At 37.7% G+C, this 20517-nt stretch overlaps 1 protein-coding gene across 1 annotated transcript in view; it reads left to right on the top strand.

The window, feature by feature from the left end:
• Positions 1–20517, top strand: part of CDH9 (cadherin 9) — a 119025-nt gene that overhangs the window by 62351 nt on the left and 36157 nt on the right. Inside the window, exons 4-5 of the mRNA XM_087721994.1 lie at positions 17930–18049; positions 19411–19578. Of these exons, the coding sequence (XP_087578120.1) occupies positions 17930–18049; positions 19411–19578 (288 nt within the window). The remainder of the gene's footprint in view (positions 1–17929; positions 18050–19410; positions 19579–20517) is intronic.

Genomic DNA, 20517 nt, shown 5'->3' with positions numbered 1-20517 from the left:
GACACTTGTAAATAACTTCTAGGACCTTTGTCCAAAAGTATATTTCAATATGTTCAATATTTTCTTCATTCTTTAATTGTAAGTTAAATCTAATTACTTTCTCCTTATTGTGATCTTTAGTTCCCTCCAGTGTCCAATTTATTAAATGTTATGTGATTTAATTTTTTAAAACATTCAAAACAAAAGCATTTCCCTACAGGAAGGATTCTTTTATAATTAAAATACTTTTTAAGTTCTTAAGTTTGTAGTTGTTTCCTCTCTAAAAATTGGATGAAATTCAACCAATGCTCTCAGACTTATAAATCCAAAGATTCTTAATTTATTCAAACACATACAGACTATACAAACAAGCAATTTCTAGCAGTGATTGCAAAAGGAATTATGTAAACTTAGGGTCCTTTCAAAGGTGCCAACCACATTTTGAGAAAGATACTTATTCCCTCATCTCCCAGAGCTCTAAATCCTCCAGAGACCCCTTTCTTGTGATCTCCCCATGAGGAAAATCTGTCTGGAACTCTTGTGGGTGATCTCAAGTCCTCTTCTTGTGCAGAAAGGAATGATCAAAGAATCTGTGTACTCATTGACTCTTCATTCTGTTGAGATTGTTAGCATTGTTTTTCAGAGCCATCTTCAGTCTGCTATTCCTTCCTCAGAAGTCCAAATTTATAAAATAAAATTAGATGGTATAGCTAACATCCTAAAACACAGGAATACAATTTTAAACAGTTTCAGTGAAAACAAATGAATAAATTAAAATATTGAATACAATTTAGCAGACACAAATGCAAATATCTTCATTTAAGGAAGCAGAAATAAAATACAATGGTAGAATAGGGACACCTAATTTAGTACTAGTCATTATGAAAAAATATATTTTGGAATAGTAATTGATTAGAAACTGAATGGAAGTTTATATGTGATGTGACCATTTCAGTTTTAGGGTGCCTCGGGAGTAATTCAAATCATAAGAGGGAAGAGTTCCACTTTATTATTTCAAACTTTATTGCAAGTAATGTGTCCAGTTCTGGGTAAAACAATTTTTTAGAATATCTCCAAAACTGGAAGAAGTTCATGAAAGGGCAACATAGAATAGAAACTAAATGGGAAATATAGTCCAGAAAGTAAATTTTCTAAGAGAGTTTGAATAAACTGAGAATGTTGAACATTGAAAAGCAAAATTGAGTGAGTACTATTCAACACTTTTCCATATCTGAAGGATACTTCACAGAAGTAGGTCAAGTCCTATTCTCTGTCAATCCATAGTGCAGGCCATGGTTTAATGGTTTTAGGTACAAAAGGCAGCATCTAATTGGATAATTCCAAATAATAACTCTACTTCAACACTGAAATAAATTTCCAAGGGAGAAGCGAACCTACTTCCACTGATTAAGAGGTTGGTCAGATGACCTACATGTCCTTCTTTCACTCATATAGTCTAGAGTGTAAGGGAAGATCAAGTAAAATGAAAATGAATATCTCTGTTTAGGACAATTTAAAGAAAACCCATTTTCAATTTTATGTAGACCTTAAAGAAATTGGTTCTGAAGAAAAAGAAATGATGCATAAAGAAATGGAAACACTATAGAATTTGAGGCTGAGAGATTTGAATCTTCTATATTCAGGCCTGGATTTAAGAAAAACTAAAAGTTCTCCAGAATATTATTTCAAAATCATTGTCATTGCTCACTTGCCATTCTATTATATTTAATATATAATACTGAAAAGATAATATGGTATAAATGGAAATATATATTTCTCTCAAGCCATTCTCAACTTAGTCTTTTATTTTTGCCCCCAAAGAAAGCAATGCTGGGGAAGAGAAAAATATTAGAACTGACTTATTTCATCCAATTTATCATGAAAAGTGAAATTTGGCATACATAATCAATTTCTCTTTACTGTTAGTCAAATGAAACTAAAGTTTCAATTATTAAATTTGACTTTTGGATGATTTGGAATTGATCTGGTTTCTACTGAAATGGACAGGCCTGAAGGAGAATAGTTTGTCTTCAATTCAGGAGTGAGCCTAGCAATAATTGTCATTTATTACGACATATTCTTTTTTTTTTAACCATAATTACCATAACATTTTTGTACATAATTGGCACATATTCTTAGCTCAGAAGAATCAAATGCATAGTTTATCTTAGCCTGAGCAATACTGATATGAATGCTTATCTATTCCTGTTGGGACACATACTGTATACACTAATCACTATGTACAGGTGAAACTCAAAAAATTAGAATATCATGCAAAAGTTCATTTATTTCAGTAATGCAACTTAAAAGGTGGAACTAATATATGAGATAAGACTCATTACATGCAAAGGAAGATAGTTCAAGCTGTGATTTGTCATAATTGTGATGATTATGGCGTACAGCTCATGAAAACCCCAAATCCACCATCTCAGAAAATTAGAATATTACATGCAATCAATAAAACAAGGATTGTACATAGAACAATATCGGACCTCTGAAAAGTCTAAGCATGCATATCTACTCAGTACTTGGTTTGGGCCCCTTTTGCAGCAATTACTGCTTCAATGGGGCGTGGCATGGAAGCTATCAGCCTGTGGCACTGCTGAGGTGTTATGGAAGACCAGGGTGCTTCAATAGCGGCCTTCAGCTCTTCTGCATTGTTCGGTCTCATGTCTCTCATCTTTCTCTTGGCAATGCCCCACAGATTCTCTATGGGGTTCAGGTCAGGCGAGTTTGCTGGCCAATCAAGCACAGTAATCCCACAGTCATTGAACCAGGTTTTGGTGCTTTTGGCAGCATGGGCAGCTGGAAAATGAAGTCACCATCTCCATAAATCTCGTCTGCAGAAGGAAGCATGAAGTGCTCCAAAATCTCCTGGTAGACAGCTGCGTTGACCCTGGTCTTAATGAAGCACAGTGGTCCAAAGTCCTGTTGTTCAGTGGTCCAAAGTCCTCTTTTCTGATGAGAGCAACTTTTGCCAAAAGCACTAAAAACTGGTTCAATGGCCATGGGATTATTGTGCTTGATTGGCCTCTCCATTCTTCCTCCATACTCTGGGTCCTTGGTTTCCAAATGAGATGCAAAAGTTGGTCTTCCATAACACCTCAGCAGTGCCACAGGCTGATAGCTTCCATGCCACGCCACATTGAGGCAGTAATTGCTGCAAAAGGGGCCCAAACCAAGTACTGAGTACATATGTATGTTTATACTTTTCAGAGGTCCGATATTATTCTATGCACAATCCTTGTTTTATTGATTGGATGTAATATTCTAATTTTTTGAGATGGTGGATTTGGGGTTTTCATGAGCTGTACGCCATTATGACAAGTCACGTCTTGAACTATCTTCCTTTGCATGTAATGAGTCTTATCTCATATATTAGTTTCACCTTTTAAGATGCATTACTGAAATAAGTGAACTTTTGCATGAAATTTGAATTTTTTGAGTTTCATCTGTGCATAAGAACTCAGTAATCAATTAAACAGAGGTTATCAGCAACTGGAGCAATTGTGTTGTAAGTTACTTAAGTACGGGGACCCTGGAACAGTATACAGCATTGAACACTTGGGAACTGCACACAAAAAAAATCAGAATGGGGATGAACTTCATATGGTGATCTAGGCAGAAGAAAGGTGCAGTGAGACAAAGGAACTTTGCAACCCCAATGCCACACTGCTTTATTAGTATTTCACGTGAAATTATTGGTCAGAACTGATGTACTCATTCAGGAGATCTTATGAAAAGTTATAGTTTCTTTTTCCATTACCACTTTAAAGTCAGCCATGCAATCCTCATCACTTCTGCTGACTTTGGAATACTGAGAAGAGTTAAAAAGGAACATGAAGAAATCTTACTGCCCATTGAGCCATGACATTGCCTAGTATAATACTTTCCTTTCCTTACTCTATTCTACAAATGAGTAAGGAGAAGAAAGGGAAAGAGGGATTAGGAAGGGAAGGAGGAAGGAAGGAAGATAAATTATACATACCCTCTGAGTTTTTAATATATTTTGGGTTTGGTTGTTCCACAAACAAACTATTTATTTGAACAAAAAGCTGATGTGCCTTTAAGACTTTTGAATAGAGTGGTTAAGGCATCAGGTACCAGGACACGGTGGGTTTGGTCCCACCTTAAGCATGAAAGCTGATTTTAGGCCAGCCATTCTCTCTCTCAGTCCAATTCAACTCACAGGGCGGATGTTGTTGTGGTGGAAGTAGTAGAGGAAAGGAACACTGTGTGAGTTTGCCACCTTGAGTTCCTTATAAAAAAATAACAAAGGTGGGGTATTAATAAAAGAATGAAGAATAAATAATAATTTCCTGTTAAAAAATGTTGCACCTGAGCACTTTTCTTAGCTCCTGTGACCATGGTTGTGGAATTTTCTAAAGAAGCTTTGTATTTGATTATACGGGAAAACAAAATGATTTGCTTGAGCCCAGGGAATGGGAAGTGAGGGCAATGCAAGAGTTCAATTTATGTGGCTTATATAAACAGATAAAATCAAGCTGGGAAGTTTATTAACAGGCATCGTGAATTGATTAAGAATAAGTAGACTTAGTAGAAATCTATTAAAAGCTCTTAGTTAAGACCAAATGAAGCCAGCGTTCTTGCAAATGAGAGAATCACTCAACTCAAGCCTTACATAGCAACCAGGATCACAAATCATAAACTAAAGGTTTTGCAATTTAACCGCCTGCGGGCAGCCAGGTCAGAAAATAACTGACTTCAGTGTCATGGAGATAGTTAGCGCTGTGTCAGCAATATCAAATTGATGCAAATGCCTCTCGACAAGAACCCTGAGAAAGAAAAATATATACATATATATGTTGTCACTGCTCAATGAGTCTTGGTGAAACAGCATATCAACGTTTAGTGATTTCAGCATGGAAAAATTGGACCCCTATTAAGAGGAGAAAAGTTATGAATGGGGGAATAAATGCAAAATATTTATTATATGCATGCTTGTGCAGGAAATTCTGCAAATTTAAACTGCATATATTCCATCTAGAGCAGTGATGGCTAATCTTTTCCGGATTGAGTGTCCAAAGCGTGTGCTCGAACCCCCAAATTGCAATGCATTCATGGCCCCTGTGCATATGCCCCATCTCCACACATGCACGCACACATGCACCCCTTGCCTGCCCCACCCCTTCACATGTGCATGCATCCCCTGCACATGCCCCGCGCCCTGCGTATGCACGGCAGAGACCCGAAAACCAGCTGGCCAGTGGGAGGCACACATGCATTCGTGGTGGAGTTGAACCGAGGCAACGGCTCACATGCCCATAGGGAGGGTGCTGCGTGCCACCTCACGGATCTAGAGCCTTGCAGAAAATGTATCTGCTTCCCCCCCCCCATCACTTCTTATTCAACACCTGACTTCTACTGTCTGAATATCCTGTCTTATATTTGCAATATTCTCTCCAGCGCATTGTGTTTTCCCAGGTCTGCCTTCCATAGGAGTTCAAGAGAAGACTTTATGGAGTAAACCTCCTATGGAACTTTTTCATATTGAGAAATGAGCTCTGGTGGTGCAGTGGTTAGACTGCAGTACTGCAGGCCACTTCTGCCGACTGCTGGCTGCCTGCAATTTAGCAGTTCGAATATCACCAGGCTCAAGGTTGACTCAGCCTTCCATCCTTCTGAGGTCGGTAAAATGAGGACCCAGATTGTTGGGGGCAATTGGCTGACTCTGTAAAACCATTTAGAGAGGGCTGTAAAGCACTGTGAAGTGGTATAGAAGTCTGTGCCATTGCTATTGGAACACCTGGAGGTGTTCCAACTCTGGAGGTTCAGAGTAATGGAAACCCAAGTAGCAATTTCAACAGGATTTCTGCAAAACATTATCAAGATAATGAAGAATATTGAAAATAAGATATAAGAACAAATGTGCTTTGGGGGTGCAAGAGAAAAAAAACCTTTTTAAAAATTATAGAGCAGATTTTGGCACCATGTTAATTTCATCACTATTGTGAATAGACCTCATCATTTTAATTATTGTGGGAAATAATTTACCATCTTTTAGTTATAAGAAGGACGGAAGAAAACAAAAAAAATGATTTTAAACATCATTTCCTTTAGCTGTTAAAAAATTAAGAGCAAAATTACATTTTTAAAAAATTAAGTTTCTACAAGGGGTCCAAACATTTTACCATTCTGTGAGTATCTGTAATTTGCAGACAAATGTCCATATCTGAAATCAAATTAACCTATAATTAAATACTTGTGTCAGTTTAAGAACAAAAATAGTAACACAGATTTCAGATGGACTAAAGATTTTAGATGTTGGTGAATCCCAGAATATTTTGATAGAAGTGACACAATTGTTTCTTATGTGTATCTATAGCAATAGCAGTAGACTTATATACCGCTTCATAGGCCTTTCAGGCCTCTCTAAGCGGTTTACAGAGAGTCAGCATATTGCCCCCAACAATCTGGGTCCTCATTTTACCCACCTCGGAAGGATGGAAGGCTGAGTCAACCCTGAGCCGGTGAGATTTGAACCGCTGACCTGCTGATCTAGCAGTAGCCTGCAGTGCTGCATTTAACCACTGCGCCACCTTGGCTCTTACTATCTCAATAGTAACGTTAGAAGATTGGGAGGAAGGGACCCTCCCTGCTCTAATTAACATTGTATTTTGTTTACTAATAGCAGGCGATATTAAATTAAAATTGTATTTGTTTATCCTCTACAGAGGGATGGGATAAAGAGTCAGTATTCAATTTTTATGTCCACTTTAACTTGAAGTAGAATAAAACTTTAGTACTCATAACATGTTAGTTATGTTCACCAACTTGTAAAAAATGCAAGGATATTAAACTGAAGTTGTTCATATATAGAGCACATAGATAATATTATTCTTCAGACAAACACAAACTATTTCCAAAGAATGGAAATTCTGTTTAAGCAAAATCTCTCTAAATTCTATTCTTGGAATTTCAATTTCTAATATAATCATTATTCTTTTCAAATAGCATCTTATTCATTGGAGCGCCGAAAAATGGAATTTGTGTAGTATTTTGAAATGTATCTCCGATGCCTTCTTCCCAAAAGCAACCTAGAGAAGTAATTTAACTTTCTTATCCTAGAAAATCTGAGCTGCCGATCACTCCTTGATAAACAGGGATAATCAGGACAGATGAGATTTGTGCTCAAAGAAAAGTTGTCATTTTACAGCAATGGCCAACTGTGCAGAACTATTTCTGACCATATTAAAATTTCAAAGTGACATCCAGGTGCCCATTCCTGTCAATATCCTATAACAGCAATTTTGTTCCTTCCATGTATTTTTGGATACATTTAATTTTATTTCAAGGCACATGAGATCATCCATACACATCAGGTCAGTGTTTTTTGCCAGAAAAGCATACTTTAATTTATTTTATTGAAGAATTATAGAGGAATATTGCTTGGGTCACTAAGAACACTTTTATTCATATTCAGCAATATTTGGTTGAAGATTGTTTCCATTAAAGCATCAGATTCAATAAGCCAAGACAGAAATTGAAACAAATATAACATCAATTGTATAAGAAAGACAGTTTGGGAATACTATATTGAATTTATTTATTTTTTAAAAAACCCACTTCCTCCTCCCACCCATCCAGAGTGATCCTAGGGTTGAATAGTAAAAGGTTTAGTCTTGCAATCATACATGTCAGTTAGACAGACACTTTCTCGCTAGAGCTATTTTTACATTCTGAAATGTAATACATTCAGAAAATGTATACCTAGTTATTAACTTCAGATCAAAGTGATACCAAGTTAATTACTATCTTGAATAGCTTAGTATTCTCGATAATAACTGGCAACAGTTCTGTAGAATCTTTCTTGATCCTAATGGAGTTGGTTGAGCTTGAAAATGAGTTTTTGGGTACATAGAATATATGTATGTGTGTATGTGTGTGTGTGTGTGTGTGTTTGTGTGTGTGTGTGTGTGTGTTTTATTTGTGCTGATAAATAAATAAAGGGAGACTAGTATTGATCTATTTCAAGCTATTTAGCTCTCATCAGCTAGCCATACCCTTACTGGGATTCGAACCTGGGCTATATTACATATTAGGCAGACGTCTTAGCCATTAGGCCACAGGCTCTGATCCGTTATCAGCTGAGCCAGGGACTTTATATATATTATTCTACTAAGCTCCAACCTAACACCATTGTAATGGGAATATGGGACATTCTCCCTCTCCCTTTCCCAGCAAGTGGTTGTGGTCACTAGCAATAAATATTTCACTTTATGGGACTTAAATCAAAAAAAGAACAGAATGCTTTACCTAAAACTTTAGCTTACACATTGGGGCAGAGAAAATAAGAGCAGCTAAATCACTTTGCAGGGACGCGGTGGTTCAATGGCTAAAATGCTGAGCTTGCCGATCAGAAAGATTGGCAGTTCGACGGTTCAAAACCCTAGCACCATGTAACAGAGTGAGCTCCTGTTATTTGTCCCAGCTTCTGCCAACCTAGCTGTACGAAAGCAATGAAAAATGCAAGTAGAAAAATAGGAAGCACCTTTAGTGAGAAGGTAACGGACTTCCGTGTCCCTTCGGCGTTTTGTCATGCCGGCCACATGACTACGGAGAGTCTTGGAAAGTGCTGGCTCTTTGGCTTTGAAATGGAGATGAGCATCGCCCCCTAGAATCAGGAACGACTAGCACATATGTGCAAAGGGAACCTTAATCTTTACCTTTAAATCATTTTGCAGCAATTTGCTGAATTTACCACTTCAAGCAGAGAATCCTAGAATATACATGTAGAATGGGACCATTTGCCTAAATATAGGAATCCACTATTATAGCATGGCCAATAGACAGGCCTATCCAGCAAATGAGAGTCTATTGTTTCCTGTGGCAATCTGTTCCGTAGTTGAGCAGCTCCGCCATTAGGCATTTCTTTCAGTTCTCCAGCCAAAATCTATTCTTTCTTGGTTTAATCTATTCTTTCTTGTCTTTTCTTCTGGAGCAACTCCTGAATAATTCTGCACTGGCCTCCCCAAGACCTGTCTTCAGACACTGTAGAACAGTTTTCATGTTGTTCCTTCTCCATTCTGAATAACTTATTTATTGCATAATTATTTGACTAGCATAGCACTAACTCACCACGTAAAACATAAACGGGAATGCACAATAAAATAAAATAAAGACTGAATAAGCTGCTTCCAACTATTTTGCGTAGATGTTTATTCTTCCAGGCCTCTTATTCCCTTAAGCGAACACTTCTGGACCTGCTCCTTTTTGTCAACATTTTTTCCAGAAAATGCAGGCCCAGAATAGGATTTGATATTTTAGCCAATGCAGAACAGAGATGAACAATGATTTCTTCTCAGCCTGACACTCCCAAACTATATAATAACCATAAGCTTGGTATATTCTGTGAATCAGACTTCAGGATTTTTCCTTTTAGCTGACAATTCTTTTTAACCTTCATCTACTAGGGCCATGAAATATCAAACTACAGCTGCAGCCAGAGGCTTCCTTGTAGACTGGCATGTTAAATTAGGAGACATTTTCTTTCCATTTGGAAATCACGCTTCAATTTGACTTTTGTCATGACTATTTGCCACCACCATAGAAATGCTTTATTAACAGAAGGGCAGGAGTCTCCTATGCTGACTAAATCAAATTCAGTTCACAATAAGTGCATTGTGGAGTAATAATAGCAGCTTGTTTTAATCACACTACCATGTCAGTTCCAATTTACAAAATTAGGCTCTGACACACAGAATAGACAAAACATTAGAAGACTGTAAACATTTCAGCATGTTTGTTGCTATACATGTTTGAGGGTAAAATGTTTCTCACTTTTATAGAAATAGAGAGTTGAAAGACACCTAGTCCTACTTTTCATTACACTAGATATACTCAATTCCTGCAACAGTTGTTCATATGTTTTGTCCCCTAATTATCTTTGTTGCTCTTCTCTGTACACTTTCTAGAATTTCAAAGTCTTTTTTATATCATGGTGACCAAAACTGGATCCAATATTCCAAATGTGGTCTTACCAAGGCATTGTAAAGTGGTATTAGCACTTCACATGACCTTGATTCTATCCCTCTATTAATACAGCCTAGGATTGTATTAATGTAGCATACTGCTGGCTCAAATTATTGTTTAGGACTCCCAAGTTGTTCTCACTTTTACTACCATTGAGTCAGATACCAGCTATTCTATATTTGAGCATTTGGTTTTTCTTGCCTAAATGTAAAACCTTACTTTTCTCTACGTTGAATTTCATTTTGTTAGATAGGGCACAGGGTTCAAATCTGTCAAGTTCCTTCTGTATCTTGAGCCTTCTGGAGTATTGGCTGTTCCTGCCATCTTGGTGTTGTCTGCAAATTTGATGAGTTCCCCTTCTACCCCCTTGTTTAAACCATTGATTAAGATATTGAAGAGTATTGAACCTCTGACAGAGTCTTGGGTCTCCCCACTGCATTTTTCACCCATGAAGATACATTAAGGACTACATGTTGAATGCAGTTGGTGGGCCAGTTACAAATCCATCTGATGTGATATTGTCTAACCCACATTTTTCTATTTTTTTCAGGTAGTAGGTTGTTGTCTATAAATGCCTTACTTCTGTCCAAATAAAGTCAAAATAAATTATATCCACTGGTCCACTGATTTTGTCACTTTGTCAAATAATGCAATAAGATTTTTTTGGCATGATCTGTTTTTATAAACCCATGGTGACTTCCGGTTACGACTTTGTTTGCAGGTGTCTTGCAGATTCATTGCTTAATTATCTTTCGAGGAATAGAAGCCAGGCTGACTGGTCTGTAATTTCCTGGATTCATCCCCCCACCACCTTTTTTTGAAGATGGGAACTACATCGGCCTTTTCCAATCATCTGGTAGTTCCCTAGTGCTTCAGGACCTTTGAAAGATATGGTTCATTGGTTCTGAGTTCGTATCTGCCAATTCCTTCAGAATCTTGGGATATAATCCTTCTAGTGCTGGTGATTTGAACTCATCTAGAATGGATAGATATTCTCTTACATTTTCTTGCTTATTTTGATTTGCATTTATAATCTGCATTTTACGGTGTTTTTTTTGATAGGTTGGACTTGTAAAGGCAGATGCAAAATGAGGAGTTAAACAGTTCTGCTTTCTTTCGACTGTTCGTCACCTTCTTGCCATTTTCTCCCATTAATGAACCAATCATTTCCTTGACATTTTTCTTGTTTTTTACATGTTGAAAGAAGCTCTTTTTTTTGTTATCTTTGTCTTTTGTAGCAAGCCTTAGTTCATTCTGGGCCTCACCTTTCCTTCGCAGACTCAGGCTATTTGCTGATATTCTGTCTTAGTTATGTGCTCCTCTTTCTACTTTTTATACGTGCCCTTTTTGTGTTTCAGTTTATCAGAGAGTTCTTTGTACAGTCATGCTAGTTTCTTTTAACATTTCTTATTTTTCTTCTTCATTGTAATTTTGCCAGACTGGGCTTTTATGATCTCACTTTTCAAAGTTTTCCAAGCTTCTTAGGTTGTTTTCCTCCTGAGGATTCTCATCCATGGAGTCAGTGGTGGGATTCAAAAAGATTTACCACCGGTTCTGTGGATGTGGCTTGCTGGCATGACATGGCTTGGTGGGCGTGGCTTGGTGGGCGTGGCAGGGGAAGAATACTGTAAAATTTCCCACCCCACTATTGGGGAAAGTTACTGAAAAAATCTCCATTTCCACCCCATCAGCTGGGACTCAGGAGGCAGAGAATAGATGGGGGTAGGGCCAGTCAGAGGTGGTATTTACCGGTTCTCCAAACTACTGAAAATTTCTGCTACCAGTTCTCCAGAACTGGTCAGAACCTGCTGAATACCACCTCTGCATGGAATCCAAATCAAAGTCCTTCTAAATTTATTGAAATCAGCTCTCTTGAAGTGCAATACTTTAGTTTGACTTTGTACTTTGTTACAAGCTCAGAATAAGTAATGATCATTTTGGATTCTTTGTGGATAAAATTGTAAAAAGAGAGAAACAATTTAGAACTGTAGTTACTTTTTTAAAATCAACATGTAGATCCTGGAAAGGTAGAAGAAAGATGACTATGTTAAAGCTTAAATCTGATATGCTGTCATTTGGATCAGTCACTCAATAAGTTGTGACCTCCACATATACTATTATACTAAACTAGAATTTAAATAAATGAGATTGCTACTGTAACTTAATTGGAACACCATTCCTATGCCATTCACTTTGGGGGAAAGAAATGTAGAAAGATACGATGGAGATTAACAGCATTATGAGTTTGGTTGAGAGAAAAAAATGTTTCTTCTCTTATAATATCCTCTGGAAGTTGCAGTAATTTTTCACTGACAGCATGTAGAAAAGACCTTGAACTCCATCTTGAAATGACCTCACCAAGATGAGAAAATTAAAGTAGTCCACCTCATTGTCTGCCTAGGGAACTTTCCATCCAAAGGAATTATCTTTAATCTCCTCAGGGAGAGATGAAATCTGTTCACAGAAAACTAAGAAGAAATTTACAGCATAGTTGTGAGGAGGGGAGAGGAGTATATATCTCCACAACCAAAATGGAAAGAAGCCGCAAAAATATCTCACTTTTTGTAACTGAGGTATTTACTTCATAAAAAAATGATTGTATTATAGACACATTTTCATGACAGTATCTTCATACTGAAAGGAAAAGTAGCATTGGCATAAATAAATGACAACACTATTATAATTTTCACTGTTAATAAAAGGCCGCAAGTGGAATTTGAGGGGTTTTGGGGGGCCCAATCCAAGTCAAGTGCAAATTTAGGTTATGTTGATTTTAACATCTTAAAAATATACAAAAACAAAGTGAAAATAAAACCTGATGTCTAAGGAATATAGTAAATATCTGCTGTTACATTTTATCTTTTGGAACGCAAGCTAAATTAGTCCTCATTACTGGTTGAATCCTGAGTAGCTATCAACACAGGTCATTCTGCATTGGAGTTTATCATTTTAAGTAAATGTTAAATGGTATTAATTTGTAAAATTACCATTTGACTTTATCATTACCATCATCATAAACCACTAATGGAAAAGGAGCACGTGACGTGAAATTTGGGCTTGAGGTTTGTTGACATTAGATTAAATCACAAACTCAACTACAAATGCGGCTGGAATGAAAATAGAAGCTTCAGCACGACTAGCGTCAGAATTAAAATAAGAAAGATCACGGTAAAGTTAGCGTGTGGACAAATAAGAAGCAAAAATGATAGGTAGAAACAGATAAAAAATAGAGATTGTGACATAGTCATTGTTGACCCCTGGAACTGCCTAGAACCAGTGATGGCTAACCTTTTCAGTGCCAAGTGCTGAAAGCGCATGCGCGCGAACCCACACCCATAATGCAATGTGTGTGTGACCCCCTCTGTGTCCCGTCCCCACACATGCATGCACAACTTCCATGCATGCATGCAACTCCCCGTGCATGTGTGCAACACCTACATGCATGTGCAAACCCCCCCACATGTGACCCATGCATGCCCCCTGCCACTGCCCATGCGTGTGCATCTCCTGCATGAGCCTTGCCACCCACACATGCACAGCAGAGACCCAAAAACCAGCTTGCCAGCAGGAGGTGTACACACATGCACAGTGGAGCTGAGCTGGGGCGATGACTCGTGGGCCCACAGAGAGGGCTCTGCATGCCACCTGGGGCACAAGTGCCATAGGTTTCCTATCATGGGTTCTAGACTTTACCTGCACTTTTTTTTGCTAAGATTTCAAAAGTGGTTTGTCATCTTCTCTTTCCTGCGGCTGAGTCATGGTGAAGAGCCCAAGGACCTTGTTGGCTTTTGTCTAAGGTGGAAGTAGAACTCTTGTCTCTAGCCTGACGTCTTAATCACTACGCCAACTTGTATATAAGATCACCGGAGCTTGAAACTAAAAAAAAAGTATGTGGATTCACCTGATTGGTTTTTGATTTGTCAGTCGTAGTATCTGTGGATACAAACCATCATGCATTACTGAATAATGTTAGGCTTATATGCACATGATTGCTATTTAATAGGTGTTGTGTTATAGGGTAACTTGCATATGTGATTGAGCTATTAAAAATTGGTATTGCTGAGAGTTCTGATACCAGACCACTTCCATACCACTTCAAATAAATTGTTTTTCACTGCAGACTATTCACATTTTAAAGTGTTAGCCACCAAGTATGCAATAAATGTTGGTAGAAAAAATTAAGAGGGTTAATTGTGGTAATAATTTATATGAGAAGAGCAGATCTTCCTTCCCCTCATTATCTCATCATCTCCTTCTGTAGAAGGACTATGGAAAGCATCCATAGTAACACAACATGTCATGTTGTGTTACTGTGCGATTTGGAAGTTCTACTGTTTCAGACAGGAAGGCTGTGTAGAGAGTAGTGAGGACGGTATAAAAGATTATTGGAGGTTCACTCTCTTTTATCCCAGACATAGCTCCACCAGGGTCCATGGTATTGTCAGAAACACTACACATCCTTTCCATGGCTGGTGTTCTTTGTTACCTTCTTGGAAGAGACTTTGTGGAGTCCAAAGCAAGACACCTCAATTTTGTAATAGCTTTGTACCATATAGTATCAACTTTGTTAACAATCAAGACTCCTTTTTATGCTTTGTATTCAAAATGGACCAGAATTAGTTAGTTAGTTAGTGTGTGCGTGTAGGCATCAGAAATGTCACTTTTAATGTGTGCTAGTATATGTTGAAAATATATTGCAACATATTGCCACATAAATTATGTCTTTGATTAGCCACATTTTCTAAAAACAGATTTATACTTCACAACCTTTGTTTATTATTTACAATTATGCCTAACATATAAAAGTTTTGCATGTACAGTAGTAATATCCAATACCATATATGTGTTTCATGTAAATTAGTCAAATGTATAATAATTTACTCCAGATTCTTGTTGTTTTCTATAACTGCCTCTGACGGTTTTAATGTACCAGATGAAAACTATTTTTGTACTTTAAACAACTCTAATTAATGCGTCTTTGTTCAACCATAAACATTCAAATTCAGAAGAAAGGTGCAGTAAGAATATTTCTTGGGAAACAAGACAACTTGAAGTGGTGCCCTTTGGCTTAAAAGAATGGGCAACCTATAACGTTAGGCACTTCTGTCTGCCATCAATTCCAGAATCCTAATTTCATACTCTAATTACTCAAGCCATAGAAACATCAGAAGAATTACACTTAAAATAAAGTCAGTTGTTTACTAAATAGTGTGTGATATTGGGATTTGTTCTTCTTAAGCTACCCTCACAGAAATAACAGGTTTGGAATTTATCTGAACAGCATTTTTTTAAAATACTAAAATATTACTAATGTTCTTATAAGAAAATGACAATAATTCATACTAAATACATCCAGAGGTCCATTTTGTTGTTATGGGGGGAAATGCCTTTTAATTACATATCTCAACTCATTTGGGATCCTCCACCTTAGGTCAGTGGTTTTGTTCTTTTCTGAAGCTAAAACTCAATTATGCCATTCTCTCTCAAGGGACTTTAAAGTAGCTTCATCCATAATGATATTTAGGCAAGCAGCAAAACGCATTTCTTTGCTTCACTTGGCTTCGAATGACTTTTAATATAAGATTGGTTTAATTCCTGTTGTTTTTATTAGTTGCTTCTATTAATTTTTAATTGGGGTTTTTTTGCATTGTTCTTGTGGAATGCAAAATAACTTTCAGTTGTACCCTCTCATTCCATCTCTAGGGTGACAATATATATATTGCCTTTGTAGATTTTTTCACAGGTATGTTGGTCTTGTTGTATTCGGATCTTTTCCCATGTAAGATTGAGATTGTCTTGGCAATGTTTCAGCGAGGTCCCACTCGCCATCTTCAGGCTGGTGTTTTCGGCTTTGTGCTTGTGTGAGTAAGGCGTGGTCAGAGCTTCCATCTTTCTATAAATCTTGCTGGGGGGATGTGGAGTGCTGGCTGTGTTGCTGTAAGTGGATTGATTGGCTGTGTAGTTGCATCCTGATTGGTAGATGGATGCAACTACACAGCCAATCAACCCACTTATAGCAGCAAAGCCAGCACTCCAAACACCCTCATCAAGATTTATAGAAAGACAACAACTCCGACCACGCCTTACTCGCACAAGCACAAAGGCGAAAACACCAGCCTGAAGATGGCGAGTGGGACCTCACCGAAATGTTGCCAAGACAATCTTAATCTTACACAGGAAAAGACCCGAATGTGTGATGACCTCCTGACCTCTATTGTAGGGATATCCTGAGTCCTGTGATGCAACCTCCTTCACACAGCCCATTACCCAGGTTGTTGCAACAAAAAAGAACAATAGGCACACAGCCAGCACCTCAGCCACATAGGATGTTATGAAATAGCTGACTAATCTGCAAACATCAACTCCATCAACTAATCAAGATGTTAAAACACAGCCAATCAATCTGCTTGCAGCAACAGAGCCAGCACTCCACACACTTCCACCAGTATTTATAGAGGGATGGCGGCTCCGATCACGCTTTGCTCACACAGGCACAAGGCTGAAGACACCAGTCTGAGTATGATGAGTGGGACCTCATCAAAACATCGCCAAGATACTCTCAATCTTACATGGGAAAAGACCCGAATACACCAAAACCTGCATACCTGTACCCGTGAAAATCTACGAAAACATCATATATATGTATGTATGTATGTACACATACATACATACATACACACACACACCTAAATATTTATACATAACAACTACTGGCAGTTGATGACAATGTTGATGATTTTCCTGAAAATGCAGACAGTCATAACTAAGCCCATATTCCAACTGTTAGGAATTTTGCCCAAGAATTCCTCCTATTTGCCCAATAAATAGGAGTGTATAATTGTCAGCATCTTTAAAAGTGAATTGTCTCTAAGTTTAGTGCCTGCAAACATTGCTATACACTTTTGGCCATTTTTACTGCAATCTCTTCTGGATGGTTGTAGATATCACACAACCTATCTGCAACCTTTAAACTAACTTGCTGTTTTCAGCGATGGGGAAAATGTTGTCCTTTATTGAAATAAAGATCTCCAATCTGCTTCGTATGAAATTGAGAGAATTGTTCTATGTTATATTTTTAACCTTATATTGCAAAGTTTCTTTGTTGTAACCAAGCTAATTACAGAACTTTTTAAAGGCCATCTAGTGGTTTGGAAATGTCTTTCCAAAAACATGTGTAAATAAATTCACTTTTTTAAACAATGGCATAGAGCCGAGATAGCACAGTGGTTAGAGTGCAGTGCTACAGGCTACTTCAGCTGACTGCTAGCTGCAGTTCAGCAGTTCTAATCTTACTGGCTCAAGGTTGACTCAGCCTTTCATCCTTCCGAGGTGGGTAAAATGAGGACCAAGATTGTTGGGGCGATATGCTGACTCTGTAAACTGCTTAAAGAGGGCTGTAAAGCACTAGGAAGAGGTATATATAAGTCTAAGTGCTATTGCTATTGTTATAGCTCGTGTCCATTTCCCATTTTGTCATCATGATTTTCATAAATAATTAAATGTTACGTAACCAAATAGTTTCAAAGAAATTGTTAAAAATATATTGCAACCTGTTGCCACATAAATTATATATTTTATTAGCCACATTTTTAAAAAACAGATTCTTACTTAAAGCAGCCGCTTAATATTGAAGGAAAACAACTGCAATTAGAACTTTAGAACTCTTCAGTCCAGCACGTGATCTTGATTCAGATATAGGCTCTGTATCAACTCCTTCCAAATTGTTTTTTTGTGTTACAACATACCATAATTGCTATTGGACCCTCAACTAGATCTTGAATGCACTCTGAATCAAAAGCATCTATCTAGTAGATAGATGGATGAGTAGATGGAGAGACAGACAGAGGATCCATTTACTTATTTATATTAAAGTATAAATAATGTCATTCCTCCCATAGCTTTATACCAACACAACTTTTTTCCTTTAATTTTTCCCCCTCTTCTCATTGTTATTCAGGCACTTCTGTCATTCAAATAACAGCAACTGATGCTGATGACTCGAACTATGGCAACAGTGCCAAAATTGTATATAGCATCCTGCAGGGTCAACCATATTTCTCAGTGGATCCAGACACAGGTTAGAATATGACTTGTTTTGTTCTGGTTATCTGAGTTTTGCATTGTTCCAATGATGTATAGGAACTGACAGCTTTAATGAGTTTTTTACAAAATTTTGCACCTTTTGTTTTGAATGATTTATTCAAATATTATACATGCACGTGCAGCTGGAATGCTGTTAATTTCAAGAAATTGTTGGGCAAAAAATTGTTAAGTGTTTCTTCTTAGCTTGGGGATGCAGGTAAGCAAACTGATTTTTTTTTCATGGTGCTTTTTCTGGAACAATAGTTAGTCAATTTTGAGACTTCAGCAAATGCCAGCCTTATCAGCCTGTTTAACTGGCTGTGGAAATAATCTGTAAGATAAGCCAAACTGAAAACTTTCCATGAACTACAGGAGAGCAGCTGATTTATCAACCTGGTCCTCTACCATAATTTGCAAATAGTTTACATGAGGATGGGGAATGTGAAGCTACAGCTGATGGATGAATTAAGTTCTATGAGTTGCAGGATATCTTGGAATAGCTAATGTGCCACAAAAGACCAAAACAAAGTATTCAGCTCCCACATAACCCAGTTCTGAGCCAGTTCACTTAAAGATGTACAACCGTTTTATGTATAATGATGTTTGGGGGGAACAAAGTCAGAGAAGTTTGAGTAATAGCAATCTTGGCTTTCCCGTGGTTAATTTTTGCATCTGCATAGAAATAATGAAAAAGATAATGGGGAGAAGGGTAGAACTAGGTGGATAAACATGTTGTCTCTCTTCTTAACAATGATCTAGGAAGGAATTGTTCACATTCAACAAGGACAACAGCATAATAAATTGATAAATCGGATTGTGCCATTACAGTTTGAAAATGGTTATTGCTACATTTCCTCTCCTCTATGTAATATATACATTAGTATAGTTCTCTTTTCTCAGGTGATAACTTAATATTTACATACAGGATTGATTTAGAAAGTGCTTTTGTATATTGAAATGATACATCTGATTCGTATACAGATCATGCTCCTCTGGGATTTTGGAGAAGATTGTAAATGCCTACATTATGTCCACTAAGATTTGCTTTAAAATCTCTTTCCCCCCCCTCTCTCTCTCCCTCGCTCCCTCCCTCCCTCCCTCTGTGTGTGTGTGTCTGTGTGTCTGTGTGTGTGTCTGTGTGTGTCTGTCTGTTTGTCTGCCTCATTGTCTTATCGCTCACACAAGCACACCTTTTATTCTAACATATGTAGCCATTTTAGCCTCTTTTCTGTTTTGCTAGAAAGATAATTAGGATTCCCCTGATTTTCACTCACTGTAACATTAAGCTGGACAAATCCACTCTAATACTCTTTTTTATATCTCCTTTTGCCTCTGTTTTCTATTTCCCCCCGCAAGGTATAATCAAGACTGCTCTGCCAGACATGAGCCGAGAAAACCGAGAACAGTACCAAGTGGTCATCCAGGCCAAGGATATGGGGGGCCAGATGGGAGGATTATCAGGAACTACCACCGTGAACATCACCCTGACTGATGTCAATGACAACCCGCCTCGATTCCCTCAGAGTATGAAATATTTATAATTCTGTTACCTTCAAAAAGTCACTATATTCATTCACCATCTGTGACAGCATCGCAAGGGAATTGATACTCTAACTCAGTGTTTCTCAACCTTAGCAACTTGAAGATGTCCGGACTTCAACTCCCAGAATTCCCCAGCCAGCGAATGCTGACTGGGGAATTCTGGGAGTTGAAGTCCGGACATCTTCAAGTTGCCAAGGTTGAGAAACACTGCTCTAACTGTTTAAAGTCATAGCAGAATTAATATGTTTTTATGTCTAAAAAACCCCTTGCTTTAAACTAAAGCTTTCAAATTGGGGTATTTTCGTCATAGGAGGCTGAACAACCTGAAATACTAAAAACACAATGATCTTTTCTACTTGTAACATGTTCTACTTGTAGTGGTTGCGATAAGATAGAAATGGGTTCTCTGCTCCACTTGGTTACGCCTGCCTTGAGGTTTTCTCTATCAGTGACCTGAAATGGAAGGGGAAATGTTCCTATTTTCTTGGGTACCAAAAAGGCTTTATGCAATTGTGCTTGATGTTTTAAATATCTTCCAACCCATTTTGTACCTCAAGGGCCCCAATTAATTCGGCGGTTTCATGAATTAATCAAGCAGAATGGATGTTAGAAGTAGTGATGTTAGAAAATCCTGCCCACTTTCCAGAAGAGTTAGGGATGTATCTGAAACTGCCACTCATAAAAGCTAGGAAAAGTATCCAGTGTGTTCAAGGAACAACCAACACAACTAACATTGCCAAACATTATCATTTTTTTCTAGTTCATCATCTACTCTTATCACGGGCTGAAGGAATACAAATTCATGTGCTAAATAACGAAAACTAAATGTAGGCAATCAACTAATCATATTGTCATATAGAAAACAGTGGAGTCATGAATGAATAGGGCATCAATGTGCTGTCCTTTGCTGTTTGCTGCATT

Source organism: Thamnophis sirtalis, unplaced genomic scaffold (assembly GCF_051295495.1).
Source record: "Thamnophis sirtalis isolate CommonGarterSnake01/CBP01778 unplaced genomic scaffold, rThaSir2_p1.2 scaffold_8, whole genome shotgun sequence".
In the NCBI taxonomy this organism is placed as follows: Eukaryota; Metazoa; Chordata; class Lepidosauria; order Squamata; family Natricidae; genus Thamnophis; species Thamnophis sirtalis.
This window is presented reverse-complemented; position numbering and strand designations above follow the sequence as displayed.